Source organism: Ptychodera flava, chromosome 22 (assembly GCF_041260155.1).
Source record: "Ptychodera flava strain L36383 chromosome 22, AS_Pfla_20210202, whole genome shotgun sequence".
Taxonomy (NCBI): Eukaryota; Metazoa; Hemichordata; class Enteropneusta; family Ptychoderidae; genus Ptychodera; species Ptychodera flava.
This window is the reverse complement of record NC_091949.1, coordinates 10,987,120-11,005,381: the sequence shown is the minus strand read 5'-3', so window position 1 is coordinate 11,005,381 and position 18,262 is coordinate 10,987,120. Positions and strand designations below refer to the sequence as shown.

The 18,262-nt window shown below is 38.2% G+C and overlaps 2 protein-coding genes across 4 annotated transcripts in view; both read left to right on the top strand.

Annotated features, from left to right (window-relative positions):
• Positions 1–990: 990 nt before the first annotated feature.
• LOC139122662 (uncharacterized) lies at positions 991–11,450 on the top strand. Of its 2 annotated transcripts, none has more exons than XM_070688264.1 (2): positions 991–1,108; positions 8,881–11,450. In XM_070688264.1, exons 1-2 carry the CDS (start codon positions 1,021–1,023, stop codon positions 9,627–9,629), a joined length of 837 nt encoding a protein of 278 aa, XP_070544365.1. In that variant the 5' UTR covers positions 991–1,020; the 3' UTR covers positions 9,630–11,450. The 2 variants fall into 2 exon arrangements, with proteins under 2 accessions (XP_070544365.1, XP_070544364.1); XM_070688263.1 differs by lacking the exon at positions 991–1,108 and adding an exon at positions 5,473–5,619.
• An 8-nt stretch (positions 11,451–11,458) lies between these two features.
• LOC139122663 (uncharacterized) overlaps positions 11,459–18,262 on the top strand; it is a 249,372-nt gene continuing 242,568 nt past the window's right edge. Inside the window, exons 1-2 of one of the 2 annotated variants that reach the window (XM_070688267.1) lie at positions 13,340–13,669; positions 14,885–15,778. In XM_070688267.1, coding sequence (XP_070544368.1) covers positions 13,582–13,669; positions 14,885–15,543 — 747 coding nt within the window. In that variant the 5' untranslated portion in view covers positions 13,340–13,581 and the 3' untranslated portion in view covers positions 15,544–15,778. Of the gene's footprint in view, positions 13,670–14,884; positions 15,779–18,262 lie in introns of those variants that run through there. The other variant, XM_070688265.1, reaches the window with a different exon arrangement.

Below are 18,262 nucleotides of genomic sequence, written 5' to 3'. Positions count from 1 at the left end.
TCAATGTCGGAAGATCAATTTCTCCATTGATTTACACTTGTATATGATCTAACATCATTATGATTACGTCCATTATTTGTTTACTTACTTAATCCAAGTCGCTCGTATAGGCGAGTAAATAAGTGTACATGTCGGATTATTTCGTGACATCATTTCATAGTCATCAATACAGAATACTGTGACAGCTGTGAAGTAAATAAATTATTTACAATGTAAAATATCTAACACGTGTTTGTTGGGAAGACAGGTTTCAGCAAGACATGAGTGGGGAGTCCCCTTCTTGATACTTAAACGTTTGAAAATACGATTTTCAAATACTGTAATTCACATAATTCATTGGAACATAGTAATTTGATAATACTCCCTCCTGATGCTGAAACTTTTAAAATATTTGTCGAAATAGTTCAATTATGACAGCGAGAACACTAAATCATACATGACCTAAATTTTACCAGTCACAACTTTAAAGCTATGCACTAAATACACGTTTAAAAATTGATAATTTCGTTGTCATAAACACTGAATATATGAAAGAATTGATAATCCAACCATTCTTCAGTAGTGGGTTGCAACAAAGGCAAGCGTATCACTACAAGAGAATATAGGGACAGTTTGAAGCTACATGCAGTGTCTGTAGTCACTACATTATTAAATATGACATTGTGTTTTTGACCTTGCAAAACACTAAATGCATGGATGCGGTCAGGAGAACGTCTCCCGGCTTCCATTGCCGAAATTTTTGAGAATTTGACATTAACATTATACCATTTTGTCATACTTAGAATACTTAAATCACACATAAAAAAATTTGTTTAACCCCTCCCTGTTCTGCTATGATATTTTGAGTAACGTCATACTGTTCATCAATTTCTGAGTAATCCCTCTCCCATTCCTGCGATCTAATCATTGACTCTAAATCGACCTTTAAGTCTCGCCACAGTGATCACGGCAATCATGTGACTTCCAGGTCAAACAGAAGCCATGCACAGCCACAGCTAGAGGTTTGACAAGCGAATCGAGATGCGGATGCAAATGAAATCCTACAATAAACAGGGCATATGGTGCACCTTGGTGGGCCATATACCTGGTAACTATATCAACGCCGAAGGTGAGTATTTATACATAAATTTGGTGGGTGCTTGTCTCCCTCCTCAGGCTTCTGTGATCCCAGGCTTACGCTAAAACAACTGAACCTGTTATGGACAATGAATGTGACCCTTGGTCCGTAGGCAGAATTCAGTGTTGTTGGCCATAGTTCGGCGTACCACAAGTACAGTTGTAGCTCCATGGGCGTACCAAGCTGTAACAACGCACAAGCCTCCATAACGCTATCCATGACGGAGCTTTACGGTAACGCCGAGTCATGGTTGCTTGTTCGATACACGGCCAAGGCCGCTGCATGTATGATGATGATTACAGCGACTTTCGTCGTGTATCGAACCATGAGAGACTGTGCACCGAAGAGCTTTTCAAGGAACAGCTATAGCAGGTGTTACAAAACGATTGGAACTATTTTGGCATAATTGGATAGTGAAGTAATGTCAGTTTTTATCTGCAAAAGTAAGCTCATCTGCTTTTCTTTTTACGTTATACACCTGTTTCTATGGGAAATCTCTAATATTGTAACATTCAGCTGTAGGGCACCTAACATTTTGACAAATTTGAATAATATGAAGATCCAATTATACCAACTTAGTTCCAATCGTGTTACCAAAACTTCCCGCTCAGAAATCAACTAACTGATTGCTCTGGAATTTGATTTGCAGGTTCTTCCTACTGCAGTTGTGTATACATATGTTGAAATCAGGGTGTAATAAATGAATTTCAAATTTCGGGATAGCGTATAGCCAAGTTTGTCCAGGGTCTTGGCAAAAATCTACACTTAGTGCATGCTTGAATACCTGCGTACAAATAATTTGCACATGTCAATTTTAAAGTGCCTCCCCGAGCGTTTATTTGGGCCACGTTCGATCCCCAACACTCACAAGCGTTACTGTAGCACAAATTTCCAATGATCTTAAAACTCGCCAAGGAGCCAAAATATTTGAAACAATTTGAGTAGACATCTAGAAATGTAAATGTCAGACTGAAACTGACCCATATCTGATAAGGCAGAGTAGTCACTGATCCAAAAAATGGGGATCGTGAACCGCAAAAAGTATTTATCACGATTGGAACTAATTTGGGATAATTGGATGGTGAAGTAATGTCGGTTTAATCTCCAAATTTAAGCTCATCTGCTTTTTTTAAGATATACACTTGTTTTCATGAGTAATTTGTAATATTACAAGATTCAACTATAGGGTACCAAACACTTTAAAGAAATTTGATAAAATATCAAGATCCAATTATCCCAAATTAGTTCCAATAATGCTATTTTTATTCCGTTGAAAACATGAAAAACGTAAAGAGAAATTTAGGTCTAGTATGTTATATGCGTTTTCCGTCATATATGATTCCTAATACAGTCCTCTACTGTACACATGACTCTAACATTACTGTTATTATCACTAACATTGTTTTTCTACCTCAATTAGATCAAAATGTCAAGCAAACTGTACCTTGGATGTTGCAAAATGCATGGAGATGTGCTGTAAAATCACCGTACAATTTTCTATCCTACCGAAGTTTTGAAGATCATCTGGTTTTCAACCGTTCAAGAGTCTATCATATACTCCCAGAATTCCACACGCGTCTGAGCCTTCAGCTGCATTTCATTCAACCTTTCTTTAGCGAAAGTTGGGAGGATGTCATATGACGAATTCAATGTTATCCATGATTGTGTTGATGGTACACTCCTGGCTACTGACTATGCACAAAATGTGTGTGTAAGCAAGTTGACAAGAAGGTCAGCTCAATTACCGGATTGGTTCACTGGGTTGTATGCTCCACATGGTCACCATCAGACACCACAATACATGAATAGGCTTGCAGACAAACCGTCGAAAATATTCCAACACAAAATTCGACCACCAAGTAGTGATATCGATGAAAATAATCACATTACATACACCGTTTATATCAAATATAACGAAGAATGTGCCTACACCGCAGCTGGGAACAACGCCTGTCCTTCGTTTACAAATGATCTGACAAAATACAAGATCAAGGTCGTTGGCATTCTCTACATCGCTGAAGCTCTTGTGGATGATATGATAACCATAGAAACATGGGAGGATAGGGAGAATCAATGGAAGATAAATTTTGTGATGAAGAAGAATGACAAAGAAGATTTTTGTCACTGTAGTTTTGAGTACTATGAAGTTGTCAAGCCAAATCTCTAGATAATTCAATTTCCTTTGAAATGTTGCACGCTCTCACAATAAATCTATAAGACTTGAAATTTTAGCTTATTCAGAATTGTTGAGATTTTACCACATCAAGGCTCTTAATTTGTCAATGTCATGCGGAATCGAACTACAATAAATTCAGTGACAGCAAAGCTAAGTGTCTTTTGCTTTCCAAATAATTGTATCTCTTGAACAATAGAACCATTAAAGCAACTGAAATTTAAGATTTACATTTGACGCACAGTGTACACTGGTCCCGGAATAAAATGCTTAAAGTTTTATAATAATCCATGGTACGCAGTGTTTCAGGATGAATTCGACATTGTGTCCAAATCCGAGTCTGGGTATGAATTTTATTACATTGGAGTACTTTGAGTATATATAATAAACATACACACATTATACACATTCATTCTTCATTCTTCAATGTGTACGCGGAGTCACATACTCTTATCATAAGGTGCTGAAAGGTAGTCAGAACAGTTTGAATTGAGAATTGATAATACAGACACACACACACACACACACACACACACACACACACACATATATATGTATATATATACATATATATATAATTACATATTATAAATTATTATATATTATATATTATTGACCGAGATTGACCGATATTTGAAATTCAAAATGGCCGCAATCGTTGTCTTTACTCTATGTAAAAAAATAACATTTTCGAAAAACAGCAGCGCCTTCTCTTATCAAATGTAATAAACCTACATTTTTACTTGTCCTGAATTCGTTTGAACCAGCACGGTTGAAGATGATGAATTTCTCCGTTGGTTTACACCTGTACGTGATCTAGCATCATGTTGACTACATCCAGTATTTGTTTACTTACTTCGTCTATCTCGCTCTTACTCAGGTTAATAAATCTACACGTCGGACTATTTCATGACATTGTTTTATAGTCACTTCAGGCTGAAGAATATTGTGGTAGCTCTGAAGTAAATAATGTATGTAAAATTATCTAACATAGGTGTCAGAAAGACCTGGCCCGGGAATCCCTTTCCTAATAATTAAACGTTTGAAAATACGATGTTTATTACTTTAATTTACATAATTCATTGAAATAGAGTAATTTGATAATATCCCCTTCCTTATGCTGAAACTTTTAACATATATTGTCGAAATTTTCAATGGTGACATCTAGATCATTAAATCACACTTGACCTAAATTTGCCAAGCCACAACTTTAAGACTGTGCAATAAACATATGATTTAACAGTTCATAATTTGATTTTTATAAACACTAACATATAAAAATTCAAACACTCCCAGCATTCTTGAGCAGTGAGTTGCAATAAAGGCCAGCGTATCACTGCAAGAGACTATAAGTACAGTTTGAAGCCATATGCAGTTTGTGGTCACTACATTATTGAATGATATATATTATAGCCCAATTATGGGACTATGTGCCCGAGGGTAGGTGACCATTTGCCCGACGTAAGGAGGGCAAATGGTCTCTTGCCCCGAGGGTAAATAGTCCCTTGTTTGGGCTATAATTTTTTATTACATGCCTCTCTTACTCACTTTGCACCAAAAATATTTACGTTTATTGGCAAATTATAGTCAAATGCTTTATTTTCATTTTAGATTAAAAACGGTTAAAAAATACAACGATTTTCATCATCGAATGGCGCATTGATATATTTAAACTATTGTTTTGCGGTTTATCAATATTTTTATGCGACTTTTTCCAAAAACCTGATTTTCCGTGCAAAATATGAAATTTCAAGACTTTTACATCCAAAAGTTTTCAAGTTGAAAATAGTTCCGGTTCACTTTCAGTCCAGTGATGACTATGCGGCCCGCGACGTCATCGGCGAGTTACCATTGAATCGTATGGAGCGCGCGACGTTCGATACACGAGGCATGTAATAAGGGTATTTGACGACCAGGCAGCTTCAAAGCAGTAAATACATGGGTGCAGTTTGGTGAGGGTCTCCACCCTGATTCAGAATTTTTTGAAAATCTGGCAATATAACATCATTTGGTGATCATCACAAATCAAGTTTTGAATAAAACCTCCCTGTTCGGCTATAATATTTTGAGTAACCCTTTGCTGTTCATCATTTTTGAATAAGCCCTCTCCCATACCTGGGATCCTCGTTGGCCCTAAATCGACCTTTAGTCTCGCCACCGTGATCAAGGCAATCATGTGACTTCCAAGGTAAAACAGAAGCCACGCAGAGCCACAGCTAGAGGTTTGACAAACAAATCAAGATGCGGATGGAAATGACCTCCTACAATAAACAGGGCATATGGTGCACCTTGGTGGGCCATATACCTGACAACGATATCAACGCCAAAGGTGAGTATTTATACAGAATTTTGGTGTGTGCTTGTCTCCCTCCTCTTGCTTCTATGATCCCAGGCCTACACTCAAACTGTTGTACCTGCTATGGACGACGCCTATGACCCTTGGTCCATGTGCAGAGTTCTGTGTCCAGGTCAGTGTTGTCGGCGATAGTTAGGCGTATCAAGCTATATAACAACGCACTGGCCTCCGCAATGTTGCCCGTGACCTAGCTTTACGGTAACATCTAGCCCTGCATACAGGTCTGTGTGTTCCCGGCGTTATACGGCCTGGAGATAACTGGCGATCTGCGGTCCGGATCCGGACCGCAACGAAAAACGGTTTTTTGGCCGAAATTCTACTCTATCGGGGCAAAATCCTTTCCCTGCCTACCTTTACTTCCTAACCGACCCAAGAAAAGATGCGAATAACTTCTCCTAACGTCCAAAACCGCTCGTTTTCTGAAATATAACGTACTCGACAAGTTGTTTACCCATGGAGATCGCCATTTTGAATCTCGCCAGTTATCTTTATGGACCATTGCAGGGCTGTGGTGGAGGCCGTATAACGCCGGGAACACACAGACCTGTACGCAGGGCTACGGTAACATCCAGATATGCCGAGCCATGGATGCTTGTTCGATACACGGCCAAGACGGCTGCATATAAAATGCTGATGTTCACAATGGCCTTCGACGTGTATCCTGTGTATCGAACCACAAGTGACTGTGCACCACTACCGCTGATGCAGAAAAAGCCCTGCGACCCTTTGAGTGTTGGGACAAAGGTCATTTACAGTCCCTTAAGCAGACTGCTTCCAGAGTGCTATGTTACGTCACAATGCTGTCATCTATTTTATGATTGTCAACAGTATGCTCAGTATAGTGTTTGTTGCTGCGGAAATCGATACCATATAGTCAAATTCTGTGCGACTACCGATTAAAGAAAGGGTCAACAGGTGAAAAGTCGTTCTATTGTACCAAGAGACTCTGTCGAGTCTTAGAGAATGGATGATTATAATCTGCCAATCTTAATATTTGATCCAACATTGAGGCAAATTTCCACTAAACAATTACAATCAAAATTACTCATATAATGAACGAAATTTCCGTCAGATATGTGTTTTTAGTGATCTTGTACATTCCCATTCCCAACTCTTAAATGCATTCAATTTTTCTCAAAGTCTTGTTCAGACATATTAGGCCTATACAAAATTTTTTTTTTTTTCCATTTCTTAACCTATGTTATGTATTCTCCTTTGTCTTGTTTTCTTGCATTGAGTAAGTATGGTCTGGGTTTTATTCTGGCTTTGTGTACATGCGATATGAAGTGGTCTGCATGCCAGGATATCATCTGTTTCCTATTGATCCCGCTGATTTACAGCATCCCTTCTGAAGCTAAATTGAGCTACCAAAAGCTATACTTTTTTGATGATGAATTTATGTGGAAAACTCCCTCGAAAATGAATATTTTCACCTTCCATTATCAGATATACAGTTTCTTACTCATTCTTAATCATTCTCACTCATTCGTTAGTCTCAGGGCCAAGTATTATCAAGATTTCTCATAACGTCTGTGATTTTCCGTTTTATCGAGTCGATTTCTGAGATATTTGTGTTCTTCAGCCATTTCTGTAAGCTCTTTAGGTTCGAAGGCAAATTGTCTTTCATATATCGGTAAGTCATTTCGGGGACAGGTGCATCCCTTCTATCGTTCATAGCGTCTGCAGATTAATGTAACTGTATTAACAGCAGCATTTTCAGGGAAGTACTAGCAAAAGAAACGTCACATATTTCACGAGCAAGACTTCTAGAGAATGGCACGTACATATATGTACGTATGTATGTCAGTCGACATCAAAAACTGGAGAACTGCTGCTTTTACCCACTGGTTATTTGGTACATACATGTGTCATGGACTATAGGCTGGAACTTCTTTTTAAAAATATGTAACTCTAGAATATGCAAACGTTACCTCAGACCGAGTTTGTACATTTTTTGTAATTTCAGCAGGGACATCTTCAATTTTGCATTTAAGGGATTTTGTTCATGATGTCCCTGCTGGTGAGAAAAAGTATTTCAAATTTTACCGCATGGTTACATAATCTGCATTCGAGGTCCCTAAGGCTGTTATTCTACAATATAAGCTCCAGCATTATTGCCTTCACGAATGTTTAGTCCCTTATAGAGTGATTTAAGAAGCATTTGATAAAGTACGTTTAAATCAATCATTGGTAAAATTTTCATCAGAAAACAATGCTAAAATGGCTTCCACATATTTTGTCTCGTTTCAAAGATATTCCATAATTTTATGCACAGCCTGTAGAACCAAGGTTGTGAACTACACACTTTAATTTCTGCTGTCCGTTCTGGTAGATCTAATGTAGACTTATTCATTTTTTGGTGAAATTTGTAACTTCTAGTTTTCAAGGGGGACTGTTCCTTATTCTGTCCAGCTTTGACCATAACTTCCCTTCTTAGAAATCGCCACCAATATAACATAATTGCCACTAACTTGGGAGAATAGGATCTTTCAGTTGTTCAAATTTATCAACATTGTAAATTGCCAGGTAGCTGAAAGTCGCAATATTACAAATTACCCATAAACTCAAGTGAATTGCAAAACAGTAAATAAGCTTAAATTTGCCAATTAAACCAATATTACTACTGTTATTATTGAGAATATAGGTGAATATCTGGCAAGTTTGTCCTGTGTCTAGTCAAAAGTCAACACGCTGTGCATGCTGTTCTATCTTCATATGTACCAAACACAAATTTGCACATTTCAATTTAAAAGCCCCTCCTCGATCCTCGGGCGCTTTCTAGGTACACGTTCGATACCCGAAACTAAAAAGCGTGACCCTAGAACACACGTTCAAGTAATTTTCAAACTCACCATGGAGCCAAAAGGTTTGAAACAATTTGATTGGACATCGGCAAATGTAAATGTAAAACTGAAACGACCCATGTCTGACAGGCAAGAGTAGCCACTGAACAGAGATCGTGGCCCGCTACGATAAAGTGTTTTTGTTCCGAAAAATATTAGATATGGTATGTTTTGGGAACATTTCCCTGTGGTTAAATTTGTCGAGTCATGCTGTGCATTGTTGTATATTACGGCCTCTACCACTTAAGATGCATTTCTTTTGAGGAAGTACCATTCCGAATACAATTTCGGTATTTCTCGAAATCCCTTTACTCTCTGTCCCATACTGTCCGTATGAAAAATTTAAGACACGATTGCTGTAATAACAACATTATTTTTCTTCCACAATTAGATCTAAATTTCAAGCCCACTGTTCCTTGGATGATTGCATACGCATGGAGATGTGCTGTAAGACCGCCGTACAACTATCTGTCCTACCGTAGTTTTGAAGATCATATGTCTTTCCTCCGTTCAAGTGTCTATCATATACTCCCAGAGTTCTATACGCGTATGAAGCCATCTGCTACATTTCAATTCAACTTCTCTGTAGAGCAGGTTGGAAGTACGTCGTATGATGATTGCTGTGTAATGCGTGATTGTGCTGACGATACACTCCTGGCTACTAACTATGTGCAAAAAGTGTGTGTTAGCAAGTTGACAAGAAAGCCAGCTCAACTACCGGATTGGTACACTCGACGGTATGCTGCACATGGCAACAACCAGACACCACAATTCATGGATAGGCTTGGAGTCAAGCCGTCGAAAATATTCTTACACAAAATTCAACCATCAAGCAGTGATATCGATGAAAATAATCACATTAGATTCACCGCTTACATCAAATATATAGAAAAGTGTGCCTACACAGCAGCTGAGAACAACGCCTATCCTTCATTTACTAATGATCTGACAAGATACAGGATCAAGATCATTGGCATTCTGTACATGGCCGAAGCCTTTGCAGATGATGTGATAACCATAGAAACGTGGGAAGATGAGGAAAATCGATGGAAATTAAATTTTGTGATGAAGAAGAATGACAAGGAAGAGCTTTGTCACTATAGTTTTGAGTACTATAATTTTCTCAATTCAAATCTCTAAATACGTCATTTTCGTTGAAACATGATATGCTGTCATAGCAAATCTTTCAAACTTTTGTTGTCACAATGAACTATTAGGATTCTCTAACATGTAGTCTCGTGATATGTCCCTGTCATGTACAATGGAACGCGAATCGATAGAGTGATAGCTTTAGCTCTATCTGTCTAACAAGTTATTGTGTGTTTTTCAAAAAAACACCGGACCCTGCCCTCAATGAGAAATCCTTAATGCAGCTAACGTGAAAAGATTTAGATGATATATTATTACCAATATCATCAGTAACTATAATGATCATACGCAGCAGAATGATTTCATAACTCTCTAATACACGTCCGAAGTTTTGTGACATTTTTTGGATTTGAAAAAAAAACACATTTCCAAATCATGCAAACGTTGTATTCATACATTCCCCACAGTAAACAGATCTACAGCCTCTAATGATGGTACTCACCATTTCCAGTATCTGGTGCAATAGAGTAATGTGATGTACAGTAAGTACATAACTCTTTTACACTGACGACTGTATGACCATTTTAAAACCTAACGCGTGAATAGTTTCCACGGATTTGTCGTTTAGCAAGTGTTTATCTTGCCTCTTCATACTTTGGAGAACGTGTGGGCAAGTGAAAATTGGCAAGGATTCTGGCTGAGACAGTATTAAGTCATATATACAGTAAAGAGAAATAGTTTGAAGTATATATCTGTTGTTTCAATTCAGTGGTAAAAAGTAGCATGTCACAGAGATCTACTGTGACATTGTAGACACCTCACTCATAGACCTATACAAGCACGCATCGAAAATGTATTTTGTTTTCCATCTTTTTAAATACAAACTGTCACTATAAGATGATATTCCGAAGTGGCTTTGTTTAAAATACAAAAAGACAATATTTGAGGAAGTGCAATAATTCAGATGTAATGATATTGTATTCTATCCAAAAGGAATTATGGCTAAAAGTATAGAAATATAGAGATCTGTGATGTGGCATGATAAAACAGAAATATTACCGATTTGCACGATACACAGGAAACAGTTTGCTCGGATGACAGGGCTCACGTCATTAGTCTAGGTAATTGCAAAATTGCAAAAGACATTTCAATCGATCTTGAAATTGGTGGTTATATTGTCATTTTACAAAAAAATATGATAATCGCTTTCATGAATTATAAAAACATGCAAAAAAAAACGATAATCACGTTTAAATATCTGCTTCGAATTCTCTAAGCAAAAATAGTCCTTATCTGTAATTCACATGTCGTCAAAAGTTTTTTCCCCTTATTTCATGACCTTTGCACTACTTTCTGTACCTCGGCAAGTACGTGGGTCGGTGGTGTTTGTTTGATGTTGATCAGCATGACATTGGACATTGGACCTCTGAAACAACAAAGGCTTCAGATTTGGTCTAGGTAAAATATTGACGAGCATCGAACTAAAGCTTTTTCCCTACCTTTTAGGTGGCATTTATTTACTTAGCAGCTACAAAGGCTAGAGATTTGGTTTTGTGAATACAGTGACCAGTAATACACTGAATTGTTTCTATTGTTTTAGGATGACCTTTGACTTAATTAACTTGTTGTGTGTAATTACAAAGACTATATAGGTTGGGTTTTGGTTGTAACTGTATGGTTCCATATATTCCACCCACATTTCTTTGGATGACCTTTGATGAGCGTAGACCTACTTTTGCAGAAAGAACAGCTAAGACTGACATACAGCTTAGAAAATGTCATATTAGGCACATTGCCTCTTTAATAATTGACATACCTTAGTATGTGCATATCCTTAATTTAAGGGAGCCTACAGAAATTACAGGGGATGGGCCGGGGGAATTGGGGGAGGGTCACTTTTTAGGAAACAGTTCAATGGGGAGGGTCACTTTTTAAAACCTATCTTGGGGAGGGTCACTTTTGACAGAAGCTGATTTTATGGCCAAAACTTTGATTGTCCGTATGATATTTCTGAGTAGGAAATCACCAACAAAATACGTACACATTATCCACAAGTTTCACAAGCAAAGAAGATGCAGTGGTATCCTACATTTAATACTTTGAACAGTTAAAACTGATAAAAGACAAGATGCAAAAAGATATGCAACCGGTGGAAAAGTGTATATCAATTATCAAATGTACATAAATGCAAAGATATTGTCAGTTTTATATTAGAAAAATTGTGCAAAGTTCTGTCATAGACTACCATGAGTGAAATTCCAAAATAAAATTTCTTGGACAACCATGGACTTATAACCACTCTAGAGTTGAATCGAAAACATTAATACCAATAATCAAGAGTACACAAATGCAAAGATTTACCTATTTTTGTATTGGAAAAAAATATTTATAGTTTCATCATAGACCGCCATGCATAGTGAATCAACATTTTGGTGATATTCCAACATCAAATTTCTTGCACAACCATGGACTTGTAACCACTCTAGTCTAATCAAGAACAATAATGTAAATAATCAAGCATACACAAATGCACAGATTTATCTAATTTTGTACTGAAAAAATTATTCATAGTTTCATCATAGACCGCCTAGCATAGTGAATCAACATTTCAGTGAAATTCCAAAATCAAATTTCTTACACAACCATGGACTTATAACCACTCTAGTCTAATCAATAACATTAATATCAATAATCAAGAGTACACAAATGCAAAGATTTACCTATTTGTGTATTGGAAAAGTCTATTCATAGTTTCAAGATAGACACCATGGATAGTGCACCAACTTTTTAGATGAAATTCAGAGTCAATTTCTTGTACACAAATGCACATTTTACTTCCTAATTCAAGCAAAGTACATACATGTATAATATACAGATATAGCATGTTTTGTAGGGGAAAATTGTCAATAATTTGCCTGATAGACTCCATGTATTATGAGTTGATATTTTTCGGTGAAGCACTTAATCAGCCACATCTTGACTTCTTATTGTTGCACAAAATATGGTGACCCTCCCTCAAATGTATGAAATACCATATCTCTTGAAAAATTCTTGCGTGATAAATTGCGACTGTCCCTCCAAAAACACCAGCCCTCCCCTCTGTAATTTGTCCCTAACATAACAATTGAACCAATTGTTATGTAAATTAGCTGATACTGTTTCAGTTATTCCTGGGGAGAATACCGCCGTGGTTGGGGGAAGGTCAAGTTTTAGAATGTCAGACAAGGGGGAGGGTCACATTTTGGATCATATATCTTGGCAAGAGTGTTCTGGAATAGACACACTTCAGCAAAATCGAATAAATATATGTCATACCTTTTATCTAGGGTACCATGTTTCCAAAGAGTAGAGTTTACCTTGATTGCATCATGATATCAACCACTTCTAAACCATTAGAAATTGAAATGCATTGCTACAAAATCAGTTTGTTTACGCAGCGCCAGCAAATGTAATAAACTTTCATTTTTAATTGTCCTGAATTCGTTTGAAAGATGAATTTCTCCGTTGATTTACACCTGTACCTGATCTACCTGATTCAAACACTCCAACCATTCTTCAGCAGGGAGTTGCAAGGAAGGCAAGCGTATCACTGCGAGGGAATATAGGTACAGTTTGAAGCCATATGCAGTGTGTGGTCACTACATTATTGAATGTGTGTATATGACGACCAGACAGCTGTAAAACAGTAAATACATGGGTGCTGTTTGGAGAGGGTCTCCCCGTACCCGATTCAGAAATATTTGAAAATTTGGAATTAAATTGACATCATTTGGTGATACTGACAACGCTTATCACAATTCAAAATTTATGTATATCCCCTTCCTGTTCGGCTATAATGTTTTGAGTAACCCTTTCCTGTTCATCATTTTTGAGTAAGCCCCTCTCCCATTCCTCCTGCGATCCTCGTTGACCCTAAATCACATTGATCAAGGCAATCATGTGACTTCCAGGTCAAACAGAAGCCATGCACAGCAACAGCTAGAGGTTTGACAAGCGAATCAAGATGCGGATGGAAATGACCTCATACAATGAACAGGGCATATGGTGCACCTTGGTGGGCCATATACCTGATAACTATATCAACGCCGAAGGTGAGTATTTATACACAAATTTTGTGTATGCTTGTTTCCCTCCTCGGGCTTCTGTGATCGTAGGCCTACACTCAAACAGCTGTACTTGCAATGGACGATGCCCGTGACCCTTGGTCCGTGGGCAGGTCTGTGTTGTAGGCGATAGTTAGGCGTATCAAGCTATATAACGATGCACTGTCCTCAGCAACGTTGCCCGTGACCTAGCTTTATGGTAACATCCAGATATGCCGAGCCATGGTTGCTTGTTGTTCGATACACGGCAAAGGCCGCTGCATGTATGCTGATGTTTACAGTGGCCTTCGACGTGTATCCTGTGTATCGAACGACAAGCGACTGTGCACCAAACGGCCTTGCGACGAACAGCTATAGCACTTGTTTCGTGTGTAAAGTTTGTTGGCCAAGGCTAAAAACAGGACAGAAAAACCAACCGGGAAGTCAAGCACAACACCCGTCACCTACATATGTTAACTGGGCACTCAGCTATCCGAGCGCCCTTAACCGATTAATAATCGTTGCAGAAATCGGGGTACCATCATGTAATTTGTAACTTGTATATCGGTCAGTAAGAGTTAAGGCGCGTCACCACCGCTGATGCCGTGCGACCTTTTGATTGTTGGGACAAAGGTTATTTACAGTCCCTTCAGACTGCTTCAAGAGACTTAGTTTTATTCCGGAATGTTCCTTTTACACATTGCTATGTTACGTCACAATGCTATCACCCATTTCATGATTGTCAACAGTATTCTCAGAATAGTGTTTGTCGCTGTGGATTTGATGGCATATAGTCAAAATCTTTGCGACTACCGATTAAAAAAGGGGTCAAGGAGTGGAAGTCGTTCTGATGTACCAAGGGGCTCTGTTTTAGTATTACAGAATGGATGCATTAAAATCTATCAATCTTAATATTTGATCCAACTTTGAGGCATATTTCCACACAACAATGACAAGTACTTTTATTCCGATGATATAGTAAAGACTAGAAAAGAAATTTAGGTCCAGTATGTTATCAGGGCTTTTCCCTATTGTTAACTTTATCGAATCCTGGTGTGTATTGTTGCATATTACGGCCTATACAACTGAATATGCTTTTTCTGTCATATCTGATTCCCAATACGATATTAGTCATTCTCAAAGTCTGTTCTCTATTGTCCATATGAGAATCTGACGATATCAGTGCTCTAATCATCACTAACATTATTTTCCTTCCTCGAGCAGGTCCAAATTTCAAGCCCAATGTACCTTGGATGATGGTATATGCATGGAACCATGCTGTAAAATCACCGTACAACTATCTTTCCTACCGTAGTTTTGAAGATCATCTGGTTTTCAACCGTTCAAGAGTTTATCATATATTCCCAGAATTTCATACGCGTCTTAAGCCATCTGCTACATTTCAATTCAACATTGCTGTAGCGAAAGTTGGGAGGATGTCGTATGATTCATTTTATGTAATCCGTGATTGTGTTGATGACACACTCCTGGCTACTGGCTATGTGCAAAGTGTGTGTGTAAGCAAGTTGACCAGAAAGCCAGCTCAATTACCGGATTGGTTCACTGGACTTTATGCTCCACATGGTAACCATCAGACACCACAATACATGAATAGGCTAGGAGACAGGCCGTCGAAAATATTCCAACACAAGATTCAGCCTCCAAGCAGTGATACCGATGAAAATAAACACATTACATCCACCGCTTATATCAAATATAACGAAGAGTGTGCCATCACAGCAGCTGAGAACAACGCCTATCCTTCATTTACCAATGATCTGACAAGATACAGGATCAAGACCATTGGCATTCTTTACATCGCTGAAGCTCTTGTAGATGATGTGATAACCATAGAAACGTGGGAGGATATCAACGGAAGATAAATTTTGTGATGAAGAAGAATGACAAAGAAGAGATTTGTCACTGTAGTTTTGAGTACCATGATATTGTCAAGTCAAATATCTAGATACTTGAATTTCCTTTGAAATGTAGGACGCTCTCGCAATAAATCTCTGAGACTTGAAATGTTATTATCTCGTTCAAAATTGTCAGCGTTTTGCCATATTAAGGCTCTTGATTTGTCATTGTCGTGCGGAATCGAACTACAATAAAATTCAGTTACAGTTTAAAAATATATTAAAGCTAGTGTCTTCTTCTTTCCAAATAATTGACCTAATAATAATAATAATAATTTTTGAATAACAGAAATATTGCAGCAGTTAAGTTACATTTGACGCACAATGATTTCCTTAAAGTCTTAGAATCACCAATGACACTATTGATCGTACGCAGTGTTCCAAGATGAATTCGTAATCAAGTGTCCCAGTCCGAGTCTGGATGTAAACTTTTACGCTCACTTCTGCGTAACAAATATTTCAAGAACATACAAATGTTACACTCATTCACATACTCTTATTACCATTGGTACTCATCAGATATCAGGTGCTAAAAGGTAGTCAGTACATCATGGTCATTCCGCGTCGCGATTCGCTAGAATACGTCTTGTGACGAGAAAATAGATACGTCTAGTCCCCGCCGGATCGACAAAAGTGACGTCAGAGGGTATTTTTTGAAAAGCTATTTTCCTAGGGAAATAGTTCTGACCAAATTTGGAAAAGTCCCCGGTCACGTGACCGTAGTGTCGTCTGCAGCTTTGCAACAATGGCGGCATTCTCACGAGCCAGAGCAATAATTTCCGCTCCGCTGACCTACGCAAAAATCAATCTCTTGACGGGTAGCGCTGAGCTGTTGCCGTAAAGAGGCGCATGGTTTACGACGATGCAATGGCGGGTGACCAGAACGTGATGTGCGTCCGGGATAGGTGACAACACATTCTCTGATCCCCCCCCCCCCAAAAAAAAAAAAAAAAAAAAACAAAAAAACAAAAAAACGGGGAACGTGAACCGCCACGAGAAAGTATTTTTATTCTGATGAAACAGTGAAAAATTTCCAAACAAAACCAAAAAAACTGTATATTCTATTATTATAGTATCATAGCATTTCCATATCGTTTTCCTTGAATATGTCGAGTCCTGCTGTGCATTCTTCTTTACCACTGAATGGCACATATGATTCCGTACACGATCGCATTCCTGCTCCCTTCCACTGCCTTTCCTCTACTGCCCATGTTACAATTTAACACGATTGCAGTACCCGTAAATTGACAGATTCACCGCGTACGGGCGCTCCTTTGCACCGCTACCATACACAGCTGAATACCTGTATATCTGACAACCATTTGAACGCGAAAGGACGGTATCAACCGTCTTGGAATACATGTGAATACGAGGCGGTATGGTCGCGGGCTATTGTCTTAAGAGGGGCACAGGTGGGAGGGGGCCATTACAAGATTACGCCTGCATCGACACATGTATATCTGTGAATCTCTGGCAGATCATGTAGTAGCCTAAGAAACGTAAGTGAAGATAAATTTAATGATAGAGAAGAGATATTTTACAGAATACTACTGGCCTGTCTCTTGTAGATGTTGCATTCTAGACCAATGAAATACTGAAATACAATGTATGTTTGTTTGAAATAACAACACACACTCTGCTCGGACTAACTCTTTCCCCGGGCGAGTACATTTAAGGGACTGTTCAGTTTTTACAGCCGCGGGGGCAAAACGAGGGGGTCACTTTAATTTTGGAATCCAAAAAGGAGGTCATCTTCTTTAGAATCACTCAGAGGGGTCACCGTATTTTGAAAAAATGTAACAGTTGAATATAAATTGTTTTCTCTGTTGTGATTCACGGCAAGACCACGCCTCAGCATCAGACCTGGGGCATGCCACTCGCAAAAAATGTCCCTTGCTCAGTGCGTAAGCCAATCTGAATCACAAAACTTTAGTGACAGACAGGCTTGCTTTAATGTGCATTCATGTAATGACTAGTCAAACAGACAAATCATGACAGTCACTGTGAAAAAGCTAAGCCCGTCCTGTCGACCATATCATTTTTTCAGATTATGTTTTTTTCACATCGCAACTTATAAATGATTTCTTTTCAATGCAAGGGCGATAATGATATTGTAATATTGTCAATCTGTAATGTGTGTCGCTTCAATAGAAAGTATATCTGCATGCTTTAACATACAAAAACTGAAGTACTATTATGGTTTAAATTATGTAAAGGTAGTACATGATTTATTTCTAGGTTTTTAGTATTCTGTTCATAGTTGATTAATATTTTCTTGAGGGTCATATTTTTTCGCCTGTGAAGGTGGCCATCATTTTTTGGTCCAGGATATAGGGGATCTATCTACCTTTGAAAGCCAGTGACATGAACTTGCCCCCCCCCCCTCCCGCCGTGAAAACTAACCGGTCCCTAAGTATAATTCTCTATAAAAAAGTACATACACCGTTTTGACAGAAAAACATATTTATTAGACGTTTGAAAAACCATGAAATACGTTCTTATCCTCATCGGTCGCTTTAAGATCTTGCTAAACTTGTAATGGATGAGTAATTCATAAACGCAGGTAGTTATAGTAATGTAGGTCATAACAGGCAAATATTGTTTGCTTCCCTGTATTTAATTGTGGTTTCGCCATCTCCATACATAGATTACCACAATGTCTTTGTTCTAACTTGCTCCTACCTGG

What these genes read in the sequence shown, in the direction of transcription:
- LOC139122662 (XM_070688264.1), top strand. Translation starts at nt 1,021, where the DNA reads ATGCGGATGCAAATGAAATCCTACAATAAACAGGGCATATGGTGCACC. An exon ending in TAACTATATCAACGCCGAAG is followed by an intron (nt 1,109 to 8,880) that starts GTGAGTATTTAT and finishes TTCCACAATTAG; the next exon opens with ATCTAAATTTCAAGCCCACT.